This window comes from Agelaius tricolor, unplaced genomic scaffold (assembly GCF_023055355.1).
Source record: "Agelaius tricolor isolate 1412-34295 unplaced genomic scaffold, bAgeTri1.0.p SCAF_2, whole genome shotgun sequence".
Taxonomy (NCBI): domain Eukaryota; kingdom Metazoa; phylum Chordata; class Aves; order Passeriformes; family Icteridae; genus Agelaius; species Agelaius tricolor.
In genome coordinates this window covers 1,592,323-1,609,886 of record NW_027269262.1, presented here as the reverse complement: position 1 = coordinate 1,609,886, position 17,564 = coordinate 1,592,323, and the positions used below count along the sequence as shown (strand labels likewise).

The 17,564-nt window shown below is 41.5% G+C and overlaps 1 protein-coding gene across 2 annotated transcripts in view; it reads right to left on the bottom strand.

Moving 5' to 3' along the window:
- Positions 1-17,564, bottom strand: part of SLC66A2 (solute carrier family 66 member 2) — a 66,741-nt gene that overhangs the window by 12,865 nt on the left and 36,312 nt on the right. For both annotated transcript variants that reach the window (XM_071450593.1, XM_071450601.1), the window contains one exon: positions 10,286-10,502. In XM_071450593.1, the coding sequence (XP_071306694.1) occupies positions 10,286-10,502 (217 nt within the window). The remainder of the gene's footprint in view (positions 1-10,285; positions 10,503-17,564) is intronic.

The following is a 17,564-nucleotide window of genomic DNA, read 5'->3' as shown; positions in this document are numbered from 1 at the left end:
CACCTAATTCTTCAACTGAAATTCCAGGTTTCTCCATTTCTTTCCACATGCTCAAGTGCTCACAGAGGTGCAGCAGTGAAGTTACTGGTGACAGTGACACACCATACACCTCTGTGCTGCTTCTTAAAGCAAAGCCAAGTGAGAAGGCTGTGTTTGTCAGCAGGTGCCACCACAAACCAACCCCTTCTAAGCCACTTTCCACATAGGCACTGACCCAGAGTGGCTGCAGGGCTTTGAAGCCCTACTGTAGGCAGAATTGAACGCTGCAGGGAGGACATAAAAGCATCATGATCACATCCCAGTAGCATGAAACAAATCTTAAAATTTCAGCCCCAATGGGGTTTTTGCAGTTCAACAAGGATAGACATCCCCTAGTCTATCTTCATTCCTAAACTCTTGCCATTTGCTGCCTTGTACACTATGAATACTGTCTTGGGAAATTCTCTAATACAAGACTTAGTATCTGACAGGACAAGACTTCCACAACTACCCTGAAAGCTTGCCTGACAATGCCAGGACACCTGGCTAGGCATGTAATTCCCTGACGTGATATAGACATGTATCATTCTTAGCCATCCTCCCCAGAACAAATTAAAACCCTACCTTTTGGCCTTCTTGAAACAGGTTTTTCTGATAGCAAGATTTTTTTTCTTTCTACATTCCACTCAAGAATACTATGAGCACTTCCTCCCCATCTCAGTTTTTGGGCTCATCATTCAGTATGTCATTCTCTGCACTTCCCACTCTTCTTCTGTTTGCTTGTCCCTCTGTGTCTGAGGAGTAGGGGACCAAATAAACCATTACAGGTCAAAGCTGAAACAGAAAATCTCTGCAGTCAACCCACTGGAATCTGCCCGACACCCATTCTCTACCCAGTTCTTCATCATAGTCTTTCTGGACCACCCTGCAAAGTTAATTCCTGTGCGAAGGTTCTTTGATCTCTTTTTTCTGCTGTTCTGGCTCATCTGTTAACTACTTAAATTACTCACCTCTCTGCTGACTTTACCGATCTTCAACACAGTCAATATTACCATTATGGCTGTTTACATTCTTAAATCTCAACCTATATGTCTTCAAACTCAAATCTCTGTTTACTTCCATTCTGTATTTCTAATCCCACTCAGTCCTACTGCACTGAGGGAGACACCTCTGCAACCACTTACATGCAGTTAACTTAACCCACTTACACAATTGCTGTGGTGAATTCTAACAAAACAATACAGGTGCTGGAATGTCAAGAACTGAGGCACTTCTGTTCCTGAATTTGTTAGGTAACAGAGGAAGACAACATTTTTAGAAAACTTTCATCTCTCAGGTATCTTCATGACAGGCTCCATTCCCATTTTTGTGCCTTGACCTGACCTTATTTATGCAAAATACCTTGCATGACACTTCCTTGCTAGAGGAAGATGGAGCACCTAAACTTCAAGGAATGGTTTTGTAACAGTAGTACAATAAATTTTCTCTTGTAATTCAAATTCTCAGGGCACAGAGAAAGGCACCTACCGAGACAGCACTCATTAAACATGCCAGCAGAGCTTTATTCCTATTACTATACAGAGGCCTTGAACTATTTGTAAAAGATGAATGCATTTGGTTTGAAGTCATTTGCTTTGATTTTACTTTTTGAACAGAGGGGATGAAGTGCCAGGGGAAGAGAAATGAGAAGAGTTCAATATGTGCAAGAACTTTAGCAGCCCACACTGTGCTACAACCTTAGAGATGCTTAAGATAAGTGGATACTGCTGCTCACACTGTCAGAAGTGCTGGGAGGCTGAGGGAAGGAAGGTCTCCCTCCTGGATTTTTCCACATGTCTCTTCCTTCAGTTCCTGAAAATCTCAGATGTGTTGAGTGTACAGGGCAAAAAGAATTGTGTTTGGAACACATACTGTGCTGCTGCAGGTCTAGAGAGAACAGCTCTGGGGAGACACAGCAGGCGAGCACAGAGGTGACTGCAGTGCTGACCCAGCACAGCAACCCACAGGCCACAGACCTGCAGAGAATCAAGCAGAAAGTGCAGGCCCTTGAACCTGAGGCATCAATCACAGGTCTGCCCCAAGTGAAAAGAGAGTTTGGAGAAGAGGAGAGAATCCACTTAACTCCTAGGATCAGAACAAAATAGTTTCAGCCCACCTGTTCACATGCTGACAGGACTCTGCCCTCATCCTGAGTGCACTGAGACCAAGCCTGTTTATTTTCCTGATGTAGTAATACTTTCAAGGGAGAAGAAATTAGAAATCTTCTGAGAACTACAGACTACTTTCTTTAATCTCTTAGCCTTAAAACAGGCAGATTTGGGAAGGGAATCTGATGTTCCTGTTTTGCCCATTGGAACTACAAATGAGAAGGTTAAGAGAGAAGACAAGCTATTTGTAGTAAGCCTTACAAAAACCTTGTCCATCCATTCATGAAAACTGTTCACTGACTATTATGCCAACCTGCATGTGTTTGCAAAGTCCAGAAATTAAAAACCTTGGAATATTTTACATAAAAGCCACGATAAAGGACAATAGCCACCAGCTGATCAGTGCCAGGAGCAGAAGAGGAAATGTCAGCAAAGCAACACAATCCAACAAGTAAAACTTGCCCAGAAAACTACGAATGCTGGCTGGAGCTACAGAGGCAATGACAACAATTGTAGGTCCATAAAGAAAACCAAGAATCTGAGTAAAGAAGACCATTTAGGAAGACAAAAGAATACAATCACAGAACTACGGTAAATTATATGTATAGTTTAAAATAGGCAATTTGTAAGCACAGTGACAGTTCTGATTAACTTAGTGCAATAGGAAAGGCAGCAAAAATAAGGAATGAGCTATACAACCCTAAATACAAACCACTTTTAAGTAGAGCTAATAATTTTACATTTACCTGATGTAGTTCTGGCTCATGCTTAAGACCTTGATTTCTGTATTTGCTAGGGCCCCGTATTTAACTTTTAGGTCCTAACTAGTCCCTCAAGAACTACTTCCTCTTTCATAACTTAGTCCCTATGACTGTCTGCACAATGCTTCATGCAACAAAAACCTGCTTCTTAGTTGGGTCAGATGATTTGAATCCACAAAACTTTCTTGGGGGTTCTTTGTTTCTTTGAACTAAATGGCCTTCACCTCCCATACCCCTCTTCCACGTTCTCTGCTTTGTCTGTTTAATATATATAAAGCAGCTGCTATTTTAAGAATAACAGAAGACACTGCTTAACCAGCACCTGGAGGGTACAATGCCAAAGCCTGTGGGAAACAGTTCTCTCTCTATTTGGCATCTTTCTTGGTGTTAGTTCTGGACTGGGCACAATTTACTCCTAACTCAGGTCTCTGCTGTACTGGTCAGTGTCTGCTTTGTGTATGTGGCATACTCAGGAAAGGAAATCTTTCACATAGGCATCCACTATCCCTACTCCTATTTCTTTGATTTTGCTCTCATCCATGCAGTATCTGACAGGGAGAAAAAGGAGCTGAAGAGAAAAAAAACCACAACATTCAATATAGCCATTGCCTGCATCACTCTCTTTTAACTTCCCTCCTTTTTAGCACTTTTTAAGTTCTTTTCCATTTAATTTCTCTCACTCCTTTACTGAGCCTGCCCAAAAAAGCACAGATATGTAACAAAGTTGCCCTAACAGATGTGAATTCCCTTTTAAATGGAACTAAACTTATGCTGAAGAAGCTAATACACAGTTGGTGGCTGAGCAGAAACATCCACAAGTCTCTACTTCCCTCTAGCATAGGGTTTTGTTTTCTTTTAAATAGCATAAAGGAAGTAATTCAAAAGTTACTCCAAAGGAAGTAACTTACTGAAGCTGTTTTACTTATTCACAAATAAAAAATTCTCTTAGACTAAAAAATCCCAAGAAACCACAGGAGTAACATTTTTAGAGCACTTGCCCAATCTCCTTAAATCTAAAATCTCACTAAGGGAGGTGGCCAGACATTGGTTAGCAAGTCCTGAATAAAGCCTTCAGTTGCTCCATCACAGCAACTGGTTAATACAATACAGGCAGAAAAAATATAGCAGCTTTCATTACTTCACAGCTTTTGAATAAACCCAGGATTTGTCTCTGGGACAAACACTGGTCTCAGAATTCAAAAGCTTCTCCTGAAAAATGATATAAAGAGCTGCATGTCTCATAAAGGAAAAAGCTATAGAGCAGTATTCAATAAAAGCAACCAACAATAAAATTTATCTTTCTAAGAAATACTGTCTTCTTTTTAATATTATCTATAGAGGCAAAAAGTAAATAATGCATAATGTATTAAATAATGTATTAAATACATATACATATTAGAATAATTTAATAGAATTTATTTCTTTCATACATCTTTATACCACACTCATTTCACTGAATACATTTCAGACAAACACTTGCTCATAACTAGCTCACAGCTGCAGCACACCTTATAAAACATTTCTGAATGAAAAAGCTTTTTATAATTTGCAGCTTTTGACTCCAGCAGCTTCTGAGACAATAAACGCCAATTATTTCTCCATCAGTGATTTGCACTTTTTAAAACAGGATAATCACTGTGACTGACCCAGCACTGCCACAGGAGGGACTAAATTAATATTTTTCTTTCATACCACAATAACCCAACTGAATGAAATCCTGAGATTATCCTCATTCAGCCTTTTCAGACTGGATTTCCCAAGACAGTCTCCTATCAATACATAAGCAGAGTCACTGATTGTGTTGGCTGTCTCCAAGCAGTGAAATTCTGTGCCCCCGACCCGATGTCAGCCAAACACAACAGTAAAAGCTGTGCAGAAAGGAGGTTCCTTCCAAGCAGACTGAAAGCTGGCCATGAGCAAGAAGACAGACCCGGGAAATTGCTTGCAGAGGGACGACACAGGTTTTCCCTGGTTGTGTCCTTCTGACCCTGCAGCTGCACGTGCAGCCCTGAGCCTGGCACAGCAAGGGCCATCCCATGCCCAGGGTGCAGCCAGGGAAGAGACAACACTGCATATCAGGACACCAACTACTGCTGCAAAAATACCTTGCTTTATTGAACCCACACGTTTCCAAGCTAACAACTGATGGGCACATTTGGGTATCCAATGGACTGTGGCTTCTGAGATTTCAAGATATATTGCCCAGCTCTGTCCTACTGCCAGACCTCCTTCTTGGACCTGGGAAGATTGTGCCATGCAGCAGCTCTGACTAAAAGAAACTGCTTCTCCATGGGGTTTGAGGAGCAGCTGGCAGTAAAAAAGGGTTACTGCCAGGTGATTTTGAGAAGCCTTTGCAAAAAACTTTTGATGAAGGGCATTTACTTTTTTCTGGAGCAGGGCAGCAGACAGGAATGCAATACTGTCCTGGAGCAAATCAACCTTCATGCAGTCCCAAGGTTAACACGGTCCTTGGGTAGGACCATACACCTACCACTTGGCTACAGACTGTACAGATGAACACCCTTGTCCTGGTTTAGGGCAAATTTGGGAGAAAACCTCCGAAGGGGTTTCCTCTAGAGAGCAAATTCAAGTGGCCCCTCCCCCATCGGGCTTGGGAAAAGCTTTCCTTGGAGAAAAGTGGAAAAAACCTGTTTATTTAACAGGCAAAGCATTCATCAGCACAAAAAAATTGAACAATATTAAACTGTAGAACCTCTTGCTGCTCTAAAGGAGGTGACAAACTCAGAAAGTCCCCTCCCTGGGTTGCAGCTCGCAGTCTCTTATCAGTCCCTCCAGCACTGGAAATGCCACGGCCTAGGCCCAGCCTGGTGGGCCACAGGTGCGAGCTGCTGGTGCTCCTCTGGGTGTTCAGTCCAGAGCAGGTTTAAACAGAAACCAAAGGAAATGACAAACCATAGTCCAGGGAACTTCACTGCCTCAGCTAGCTAAAACTAACTAAAAGCAAAGGAGAGCTCTGTCCCGCTGTCTGTCCATGCTGCAGGCAACACAGTCCAGCACCAGGATGCAGGGGAGCAAGTGCAGTTTCTGATAAACTCTGTGCTTCTTCTCTCCCTCACTTCCAGTCTTAAAGGTGCAAAACTTATTTCTAAACAGACAAATGGGGATACAAGCATCATGAAGTCACCCCAGGACAACCCTCCATCCTCCTCCTTTGGTAGAGGGAGGTTAGATGGGATTATGAGGAGAGCATAATAACAGCAGTGCCTCCCCTCAGAGGCTCTCCCCACACCTGCACAAAAGCACACAGTGCCCCCCTACAGCAACTCCACAAAAGCTGCTGTCCACACAAGGATGTGATTCTCCCAATGCACTGACCTCTGTGTGCAGCAGTGCTGCTGCCAGATCCAGAGCCAACCTTCCTACCCTTTCCACTGCCTCCTGTTGAACACCACCATTTCTCATGAATGCAGTTTATTAGAAAGAGAAAGTGACTGAGAGGCAACTACCCTAGAAGGAGTGGGGACTCAATGATAAATGACAGAGTAAGTTCCTGTCTGTATGTTTCTTGTCCCAAAACAAAAGCAGTTAATAAAACAAGGAGCATCAGATCCCAAATGTAGTATTCAGCAGCTCTGACTCCTAACAGGCGGTAGAGGAGAGGTGTTCTGGATGTCAAATCTTGAAATATTTTACCACATAATATAAAGCAAATTTACAAGTGATGAACCATCTTTTAAAGTCATAGTGCCTTTTTTTCTCAATTACTCTAAAGCTCTTCAACTTTGAGACAGCTTTTGTCCTTTTTCTAACATAATCGCTTATAATTCTAAGCCACCCCAATAATTAATCAAATTACTCTTTTACTAGGTCACCTGACAGAACTAGTTTAGTTCTTGAAAAGAATGGAGATTAAGTGAATATTTCTTTGATAGGTAGTAACACAATTCATTACAAAGCACTTCTGTCAAGTTTAGTACCATAATTTATATAACTACTACTGTACTATTTCGGTTTGCAACCATTCGAAAGTACTTAAATACTTAAACAGAGCTCCAAGTTTCCATAAAGTACTCATTCCAAAAGTAACCAGGTGAATTGTCAAAGAGAACATGATGAAAATTTCTGTTGCTTTGACTAGTTGTTTACTTAATCATAGGAAAATTTCCACCCATCAACCATCAGCCCACAAGGACATATTACACTATCTTCACTCCACAAAAGCTGTTACTCAGCATGCATCTCCTTTCTATTTTTATTGTTTCCATTTCTTTCCAACTTCACCTTTGGTCTCTGCTCTGTCAGAAGAGAGGAGGAAGCTACAGGACCTAGTAGTAATAATCCTACAAAAAGAAGGAAAATGAGAGAGGAAGGGGAAAATGAAAACTTAAAAATAAGATGTGAGGAGCTCTATCCAGCAGAACAGAGATATCAAAGAACCAGCAGACTCATTCTCAGGAGCACTACAAAGCACATAACTGTGATTCCTTCACTCCAGTCATGCTCTATTACAATAAACATAACTCCCTAAGCTGCAGATGCCCTCTGGACATTTACCTCAGACACAGAGGATATTTTCAGTAGGGGATTTTTTAGGCAGTAGCAAATGGAAATACAGGGTTGAGATGATAGGATCCTTTCCACAAGAGACTCCTAAAGGATATCCTGGCTGCCACTGCAGCCAGCTCTCCCATTTGGCTCTCTCATGGCCCCTGGTCTCCAATTTTGTTTATCAGGAAATGACTGCTACGTCAAGTATGAAACGTCCCCAACTTCTCACTTAAACAGATGTTACTGGGGCAGGAAGGGTTGTGGGTAGTGTGGCCTTTTTTCAGAAACAAGAGTATCAGAGGAGTCCAGCAGGATACTCCGATCAGTTGGGGCCACATACTAAGACCTTATTCTCCATTTCTTTTTCAAAAGTTAACCTTTATGAAAAGACTTGTTTGCAAAATAGAACTAATGGATCAGCTGCTCTGTCCCAGTTCAGAGACAGATGCATGTTACAGCTTTTCTAAGCCAAGCCATGAGAACCTGTGAACAACCACTTCTCTGGTAGTAGTGAAGGCTGTGATCTTTATCAGGGACACAGACTGCACTCCTGCACTGGGTGACAGAATTACTGTGGTTTAAGAAATTACCACCTCCAACCAGGATGTGATGATTGACCAGCAGGTCACTATATAGAACAGCTTAATATTCATTGCTCTTCCCATTAAGCTTAAAGTCACAGAGACACTAGAAACTCATTTCTTTTTCTTTGCCACTGAGGCTTGCTAAAAGCATGGCTGGCAGCCAGCCATTTTGGCCTGGATCCCCAATGCAATTGCTTCCGACAGTGTAACCAACCACACACATGGTTATTTCTGCCCTGAGCTGTAAATAACTGCACAGAGCAGTGGGAATCAGCTAACCTGGGCATCAGCCAGCCCTCACCTGGTAAATACCCATGCAAGTAGGCTGGCTGCACTGTTACATGCTCCCTTCAGTATTCCTGTGACTGGGGTCTCTTCTTGATATGCTCTTAGAGAAGTGGGCACAGGAAGGGAAGTTCAGAGGAAGTATTTCCAACAGTTCCTTCAACAGAAGGCAATACACTGGGAGAAATCACTCACTCTCACAGGAGGAACAGCCCAGTAATGCTTAGAGAACATGCAGTCAATTTAGGATTGCATGGTACTACAAAGTGTGTGTGGTACCTATAACATATGTAAAACCACAATTTAACTTGATAAAAAGAAAGAGCACCAACATATGCACGAATATCCTCCCACTGCAGTACAACAGCAGAAAGTTGTGCATTACTTCATCAGTGCCCAGACCCATCAATGTCCAATGCCACACAAAGTATTTCTTCAAGAGTGGAACCAGAGGGAGGAATGCATTCTGGAACTGTGGGCACAAGTGATAAGCGGCGTGGCTATGCTTGACCTGGTTCTGTTCCGTGACAAGGAAACGCGAGCTTTTATGCTATTTTCTCTGGACTAAACACAGCACTCTTTCGTGAAGTAGTCTTAGATGAGAATTCTGCAATTCTGTGCTTAGCAGTTTACAAAGAACAAAGGTTTTTTAAATCCTTTTGCTAATAGCACATACAAGAAATAGCAAAACTGAAACTCACATCCCCAGGAAGGAGTTAAGGAAAAGCAAAACACAACCAGTGGCCATCATTAATACGGCATTATGATTCACAGATGAAAAATAGATAAGGGGAAAAAAAAAGTCAAACCAGAGCATAAAAACTGTTTAGCAGATAAGTTGCTTTCTGGATATCACAGGTACAGAATTTTCCAAGACAGTGAGTGTAGGAAAAATACCCCAATATTTTGGAAGCAAATCCTGACTCATTCCATACAAAACGGGCTCCCAATCAGAAAATGCCTGAAGTATCAAAGCAAATTTCTGAACATTTCAACATTTCAAGTTAGAAAATATCTCAGAGTAGCTAGTATAAGCATGCTCAAGCCAAACAAGTAAAGCAAACAATGTGAACAGAGGACAGAATTGCTATCCTTTGGGGGTGGCATGGTTAATTGTCTTCACCAAAGTAAAAATTACCCCAGCAAATTTTAAAAGGAATGCAGAGAAGTCATAATGAAACACTGGAAGAGATGACAGTCACAAATGATCACTGTGAACTGTGATCTGAATAATGCATTTCTGTGAACTGAATTTGCTGCTGTATTGTTTCTACAGACCAGTGCACTGATGCACCACAGTGAACGTTTCCTCTCTCAAAAAGCTTCACAAGTTGCCTTTGTAATCTTAGTATTACCATGTGAGTTATCCAATAAACAGTGTGAAAAAATAATCAGACTTAATGACTCAAGAGTGGGCACAAGATTAAAATTTTCTGTCCCACATTTTTACAGTCATGACTGTAAAAGTCACATTGGCACTTTCGCAAATGTCAGTTTCAAGCTCTGACACAAAAATAAGTACTGATGCCATTTGCTACAAATGTAGTAATGGATTATGAAGAAGTGATGAGCAGATATGTGAGGAAGAGCTAATTCTATGAGTTACACTGATAGTTATAGGGCTCAAAATATTTTCATCCTCTTTATTACTTTTGATATGCAAGATCTCTTTAGACCATTTCTAATTACCGGTGTAGCACAGCTTGAGTAGAACTGCAACACGTTGCTAATGGCAACAGCAGGGTTTCACATGTTTATTTCACTAGAATATGTTTCACCTTGGAACTCTCCAGCTGGACTTGGATAATGGGCAGACTTCAGAGGTGTCATAGGACTCCCACTGCCTTCAGCAGTGCTTCACCAGCTCCTACTGACAGAAAAGTCTACTCCGATTGCCGCTGTGTTTTCAAGTAAAAATTGTAGAGATGACATTGCCCTTCCTGGAAAAGCCATTCCCACACTGCAGAGACAACCCCCACGAAGGCACACAAACGTGTTTGATGTAGGACAGGCACTGTACCTCATTCCTTCTGTCGATCTGTTCTGGTAGTTGCGGTACAGCTGGGGGACACCCAGCATGGCCTCAGTGAACACTGCAAGGAAGCCCAGCGTTTCCACAAAGAGGGAGGAGTCCAGCCACAGGTAAGTGATGTAACCAGTCACACCAGTGAACGTGAGGACACATTGCACGTAGTCTGTAAATTTGCTCCAATGCCAAAAATAGTTCAAGTCAAAATCTGCAACAGAACAGGAATGCAAGAAGAATTAAATATGTTTTCCCAACCAACTCAAAGTTAATCAGGGTGTAATTGAGAACTGGGAAGCATGAGGGAGCCACAGTCCTTGGCGGAAGGGGTTAGTAGAAAATGAGGGATAGGATTAAAAAAATTAAAACAAAACAACCAAACAAACACACTTGCAATCAACCCCACCCCACCTCCCCCCCACAAAAAAATCCCACAAAATGAAGAAAAATAAAAAATAATAGTCCTGATTTCAAAATAATTTTTTGGGGGATGGTCAATAAAGAAACAAGAAAACAAAGGCTTGCAAGCCAACAAAGTATTTAAAAAGATAACTTTTTAAAAGTAAGCATTTCAAAAATACCTTCCTATCAAACATGAAGGACTCTGGATACTGCTCTAGTGGAGCTGGCATAGGCAATGTTCCACAAAAACCTTCCAGTACTAATAACAGGCCCCAAGCACTGCAGTGCAAGCATTCTTTCTCTTATGTCATTATCTCTGCCTTCCAATTGCCTCAATCCAAGCTGCTTAGAAGGTCACCTGAAGTCCACAGCTTGGTTCCCTGGTGCAGTGCAGCTGCCTGTGGGGAAGGGCAAGATGCCAGGGCACCTGCTACAGTTTTACTGAGACAGGTACAAGACTGAGGCAAGATTTTCCCTGGAAAAAAGACTCTCACAGACATCACCACTTTCACTTCTAGGACAAAACTTTGCTCTTGCCTTTGCCAGCACCAAGGAGTGCAGGTGTAGCACCCATTTCTGCATCCATCACAATGAAATGCTCAGCCACAGAACGCAATATCCCCTGTTGAGGGAAGGAGAGAACGAACAAACCAACCATGGCATTTGCTTGGTACATTAACAGTATATCATTGGGAAATACCTAGCTGTCTTATTGATGAATAATAAAATACACAACCCCATAGCAATTGATTGTATAGCAATGTAACAACTTCATTTTTAACAAAAATGCTACAATAACTGTTTGTTAGCAGCTGCTGTCCCTGCCTTCCTTTCATAGAAGCCTACTCACCTACTTCAGACCAATTGGACTCTCTGAACTACCAAGGTGAGGAACTACTGTTCTAACAGGGACATTACAACCAGCCCGAAGCCGTGCAACACACAGCACATCACTAGAAGATCTCCATGGCTGTCACTTCAGAAGTAGTTGAAAAAGCCACAGAAATAGTGCCACTGCTAACTCAAGCAAGGAAGACATCGACCTCCACTGACTAACACTAACAGAAAATTCAGTGAGATGGGAATATAGGCACTTAGCTGCCTCAGGATACATACACACACCAAGTAATAGTTTTGTATTCTGCATCTCTTCATACCTTCGTATCAGTATCAGTTTGGCCCTCAGAGACACTTTATTAGCTATTCTCTTTTTAGTACTTGGCAAACCCTCACCTCAGGACATCTCCTGAGTGCACCCAGCTGAATAATTTTATTTTGCCACCAAAGAGGAAGCCACAACTGGCCAGGAGCCATACCCAACCTGCATATTATCAGCCATTATCCAGGATTGAATAAAATGACCTGGGGCAAAACCACTGTCAATGTAAATGTTGACTTTCAGTATTTTAGGGTAGTGGCTCCTCAGCCTCAGAATTCAGAGACACAAGACTAAATAAAAGACCCAGTGCTGGCACAGCCCAAACCATGTGAGCCTTGTGCATTTCTGGAGCTTTGTGAACGCTTTCGTTTTTGGAGATGAAGGGCCCATGGCCCTTCATTCATTAAACCTTCCTACCAACTGTCACATCTGCTCTGCATATACTGTGTTTTTCCTCCTGCGTTCTCCACATGCTCAAAGATTCTTTTCAAAATACTCATCCCTGGACACCAAATCCTCATTTCTCCAGTTCATTTTCATAACAGAAACCAAAGAATAAAACTACATTGAAGGAACAGAAGTTTAGGAAATTCATGAAACCAAAGAAGCCAACATTCCCACAGCTATCATGAAGCAAGCTACAAAATCCATAGATCCATGCAAACATTTGAGCATAGATGAGAAAAACACTGTGTGAAACAGGATTTCAACTGAAGCAGGAGAAATAATTACTAGTACAGAGACCCTATTTTGCTCAAAACTATCATATGCTAGATAATCTCCATTTCACTGCAGTAGTTTATAAGTTCTGGTCTCTGCTATAAATTTTGCTTGGTAATATAGTTAAGAAAGAAAGGAAGAAGGGAAGAGAAGACAAAAGAGATAAGAGCAATCATAACCTTGGTAATAGTTTCACAGAAAAACATCTGAGTTATTGTAAAAACAACCCAATATATAATCACTAATTGCTCTACTTAACAGATGTATTCTCCAGATGCAGAAGACTATTTTAGGACACTAAACCTCACCACACTGCATTCAAAGAAAAAAAAAAAAAAAAAAAAAAAAACTAGAGAATGAAACACTGAAACACCTGACTTTCCATAACAGTTGTAAGTTCTTTAGCCCTTATTTAAACTGCTAAAATGTTTTGCCACATGATTTCTTATTTTTAACCAAGACTAAAGTTTACTTTCTTTGAAAAATGGTTTAAAAAATTCAGAGGGAAAAAATCACACACCCATCACTTCAAGGTCTGGAAAGAAACTGTGACTGATTTTTCTAAGTGGCTCCCTTCTCAAGGGTGTACAAACACATTAGTTTGCAATGGGAGAGATATTTTTTTAAAGAAAAAAAAGTTGATTCTGCTGAATACAGTGACAAATGTGTGCAAAAGAAAAATCTTAAATGCTTTTTTAAAAAGTAGTTTTAAAAACAGAATAAAATTCACGTGTGTGCAAACCAGTCCTATTCCAAGAAGATAGGCAGAGAACAGCAATCCCTGTCCCAGACCATGTCATCTGATATGTATAACTGAACAAATTTATACATATGATTGCAAGCATTATTCATGTTTGAAGAAAAGTATGAATAATAAATATCATATTGGGATCTTTGCTCCCCCCATCATCTCTTTTCCTTAGAATGACAAAACAAGAAATCCCCTGTACCATCATTTATTTCTAGCAAACATCTTTAAACTGTCTAAGTTAAATGTGGATGCATATCTTTGTGCTCTCTGAAATGGGAAGGCACTGCCTGCACAGCTCACTGCATTCTGCCCAGTGAGAAATCCCTGACATGGGCTTGTAAGTACACTCAGCTGATGCAGTTCAAGCAGTAACTTCAGTCACTAACATCCTGTGTGGATCAGAATTAGCATTACTGTGGTGAAAGGTACTGCATTTTATTACCCATGGCTGAGCTCTTTAAACCACCTAGTGTATTGCATTTTAAGCACATTAATCCATTGATAGTTGAGAGATTTATGTTGGAAAATCCTATTAATGCTGGGGGAAGGAGCAGCTCAGTAGGTTTTTTGTGCACTGACTGGAGAGAACTCTACACTGCTTGAGGGTGAAGAAGATGAGATTAAAAGAACTCCTCTGGGAGGCACTTTGCATGTCAGAGATGAAAAATGCAAAGCAGGCGAGAGACAGCATTGTAAATAACAATGGTTATTACCAGTCGGGCCAAAATGCAAGTAGTAAATTCAAGATTCTGGTGTGGGATAGATGCCAAGTGACACAAAGAAGAGTCCAGAGTATCAACTTTCAAGTGAGGATGACACAGAGGTCCAAACAGTTACATTATTTTTAGTCAAGAAACATTTTATACCAAGACAGATACCATGCAAGTTCCTTTTGGGAAAGTGAAACAAAGACTTTGACATCTTAAAAATTATTTACTGTAGCTCTCAATTTCTCTTACTAGTTGCAACTTATTTTGTGCCTTGACATAATTCTGTACCTACATCCTTGCACTACATTTACTTACACTTGTCCTTAGACATTTGACCCAGCTCCTCCATTTGGTTCCTAGCTTTGAAGTCGAGGAAAAGCTTACCATTTCCCCTGCCTGTCTTTGCAAGGTGGGAGAGTTTGCATTTGAGCCCTCTGTATAGCTTTGACAAGGAAATAAACTCTTTTCTTCTTACGAAGGTTGCTGGTTTTACCCTCTCTCCCACTCCTTACTGAACGCCATTACATCACAGTCACTCACCCAAACTGCCTCCCGTAACTAAACTCTTGACCTCTTGTATGAAAAGCACTGCTCACTAACTCCTAAGAGCATGCTGAGCAGTCTCCCCCCCGAGTGCCCTTCTAAACAGATGACTCAGTAGTTAATCCTCCTACTCCTTGGTACACAGCTAATTCTTATGTTTTGTGAGACTGTGGTGCTGTTCAAAGCATATCCAATTTCCATCATCTGGCTGTCAACCACTGTGCCAGCCCACCTGACCTGTTCCTGCCACACAATCAAAGGAATCCAGCCCAAGCTCTCAGATGTCCAACGCCTCCCTCAACAACACCGCAATCCAAAACCTGGCTTAGATGCTGTGAAAGAGCCTGATAACAGCAATATATCCAACCTGGAACAGTTACGAAATGCAGCCAAGGCTGGGAATTATTTCAGATTATTATCCATGCTCTGTTTCCTGTAAAACGTACGCACTTTGAAGATGCAGAAGCCACAACTTGCAACACTCTGTGCTGCCTGTGGGTCTCAGCCACCGGGCTACAGTACAACACTCTCCCCCTCATTTGTTCTTCTGCTTGTCCCCAGAACTCATGGTCTCTGCTGTAAAAGAGGTTCAGCTCTGAGCTGCAAGCAAATATGCTGCTGCTCCTCATCCCAGCCTGGCTACAACAGCAACTCTTTAGGCAGCTGGAAGATGCAGACTTGTATCCCCAGGCTGACAAAAGAAACTATCTCAGACCTCTCACACTTCCAATGAGTGCTCTAAGCTATACACAGCTCCTGCACTCAGCAGTGGCATCTTAAAAATAAGTTTTGCCACATTCTCTAAAGAGGACTTGCAAGGCACCTGCCACAAGAGGTTGGGCCCAGGCAGTGAATTCTGAAAAGGAGACTTTTACACTTCCAGTTCTTCAGCTGCAGCAAATCCTCAGACATTTGCCTCAGGCATTATCTGTCTCCCTGGCAATCCTGATTTCAGCTATCTCATCTAAAAACAGCAGCAGGATTGCAGAGCAGCATGCTGGCTAGCACTCCTTACCTTGCTTATTCTGAGCAGCTCCCAGACAGAACCTGGGTTTCTCTGATGCTCTGTTCTTAAATTCCTGAGTACCCCACAGGGCACCCAGGAAATAACTGGGGTGATAAGGGCAGTAAGACTACACATGACTGCTACTGCGTGATCCAAAACTTTTTCTCTCTCTCATCATCCACATATCCAGCTAGGCACCCTTTCCTTCCAAAAAGAAGAAGGAAGAAAGGAAGCAGCACTACAGACAGACAGTGAGAACTGATACATTTAGATTTTCTTTCCTCCTTTTTTAAGAACTGACAGAAATGTGCAAATGCTGTCTGAAGCCAGCATTTCCACTCATTGGGACTGAGAAGGGACTTGTTATCTTTCACTCATGGTACAAAAGAGAAGAAAGGAGAGCTTAGTGTGAAAAACTTCTGGCTCTAATCCAAACCACTGTCTTTTTGAAAGGACACTGTCTATAAACAGACAATGCTCTTCATCTCCATTCCTTCAGGTCCAAAACCTAGGAACTTCTCAAACTGAGTTACTTTTAGGTATCTGCTCAGCCCTGTCAGCATCTCTCAAACATTCCCTTCTATCTGGTCTTCACAGTGACCCTGTATCTAAACATTGTCACTGTTTCCTCTCTAGCCAATGCAAGATTGGAGCAAAACATTCCAGAGGGTCTTGAACCTTTTCTGAAAATATCACCCCAGCCTATACTAAACAAATTACTCCCTTCCAATGAAATCCATTTTTGACATCCCTTGGCTCATACAGTGCCTTCTGCTGGCCACATCTAGACTAATGTCAGTTCATTAAAGCCACTTCTCTTAGTATCTGACTCTGCATAAAGGGTCCTCTAGTCAACAGAAAGTAACCAGCAGATTTTCATGTGATAGGGGGAAAATGTCAAATCTCAATCACATAGAAAAAGGCTGAAAGCCTGACCCACACAAACCTTGAAGATTCACACAAAGAACTTTTGTTTTTAAAAGCTTAGTGGAGCTTTCAGTACTTGATGGGGGAGAGAACACCTGAGATTAGAAGTTCAAATGTTATGAAACTTCCTCTACATCAAAATTATCCCTATCTCCCCTCAGTCATCTTCTCTAGTTTGAAGGCAAGTACCTGCCTTAGTTTTCTTAGCCTTATTTTAGGTAGCTTCACAATCTTCTATGCTGGGTCTCTGTTTTGTCACATCAGGTTCATGGTTTTTCTCTCCTATCAGGATTATTACCCACTCTTCTTCCTCTTTCTCAAAAACACTACACATAAGTGGGCTGACATTTTTTCAGCGCTATCCTGCCCATCCAGGGCCTCTCGCTCATATTCCACACTGTCCCCCAGCACACACCTACAAGCATCGGTAACTGCTCTATCTTTCCCCTTTGGGTTCTGCAGGATCCACTCTACCTCTTCACCAAAGGTAATTAGCAATTGCTGTTAAGAAAAACATGTGAGTTACAACTACTTCAAAAAAAATCTGACACAAATGCACTAGTACATATGAAAAAGTCAAACAATACACACTCTATTTCTTAATACCTTGCCTTTCCCATTAATGTGGTATTTCCCTGATTTTACAGCCTTCAGTTTAAGGGAACCTTTGAATACCACTTAGCACAGTAGTCCTCACTAGAGATAATTAGCAATAACACCTATCTTGACTATTTTGTGACCCTTAAAGAGCAGCAATTTAAAAGTTACAATTTATTCTAAAAGTTTTACCACTGCTGCTAACAACACAAATGACAATAGGAATGAAAAGCTAAATCAAAATATCCATACACTGGGCACCTTCTGTGCAGCTGACAGCCTTTGCTGTGCTATCTGCAGTATAATTTGCTTTGTACACAGGTTCAGTTTATGGGAGTCTCACAGTGAAGAAAAAAAAAATTTAGAGAAAAATGCAGCTACATAAACCCACAAAATTAGGTTGACCTTTACCTCATCCTTGAGAATTTCCACTGTCTTACAAAAGGATGCAGAATTTT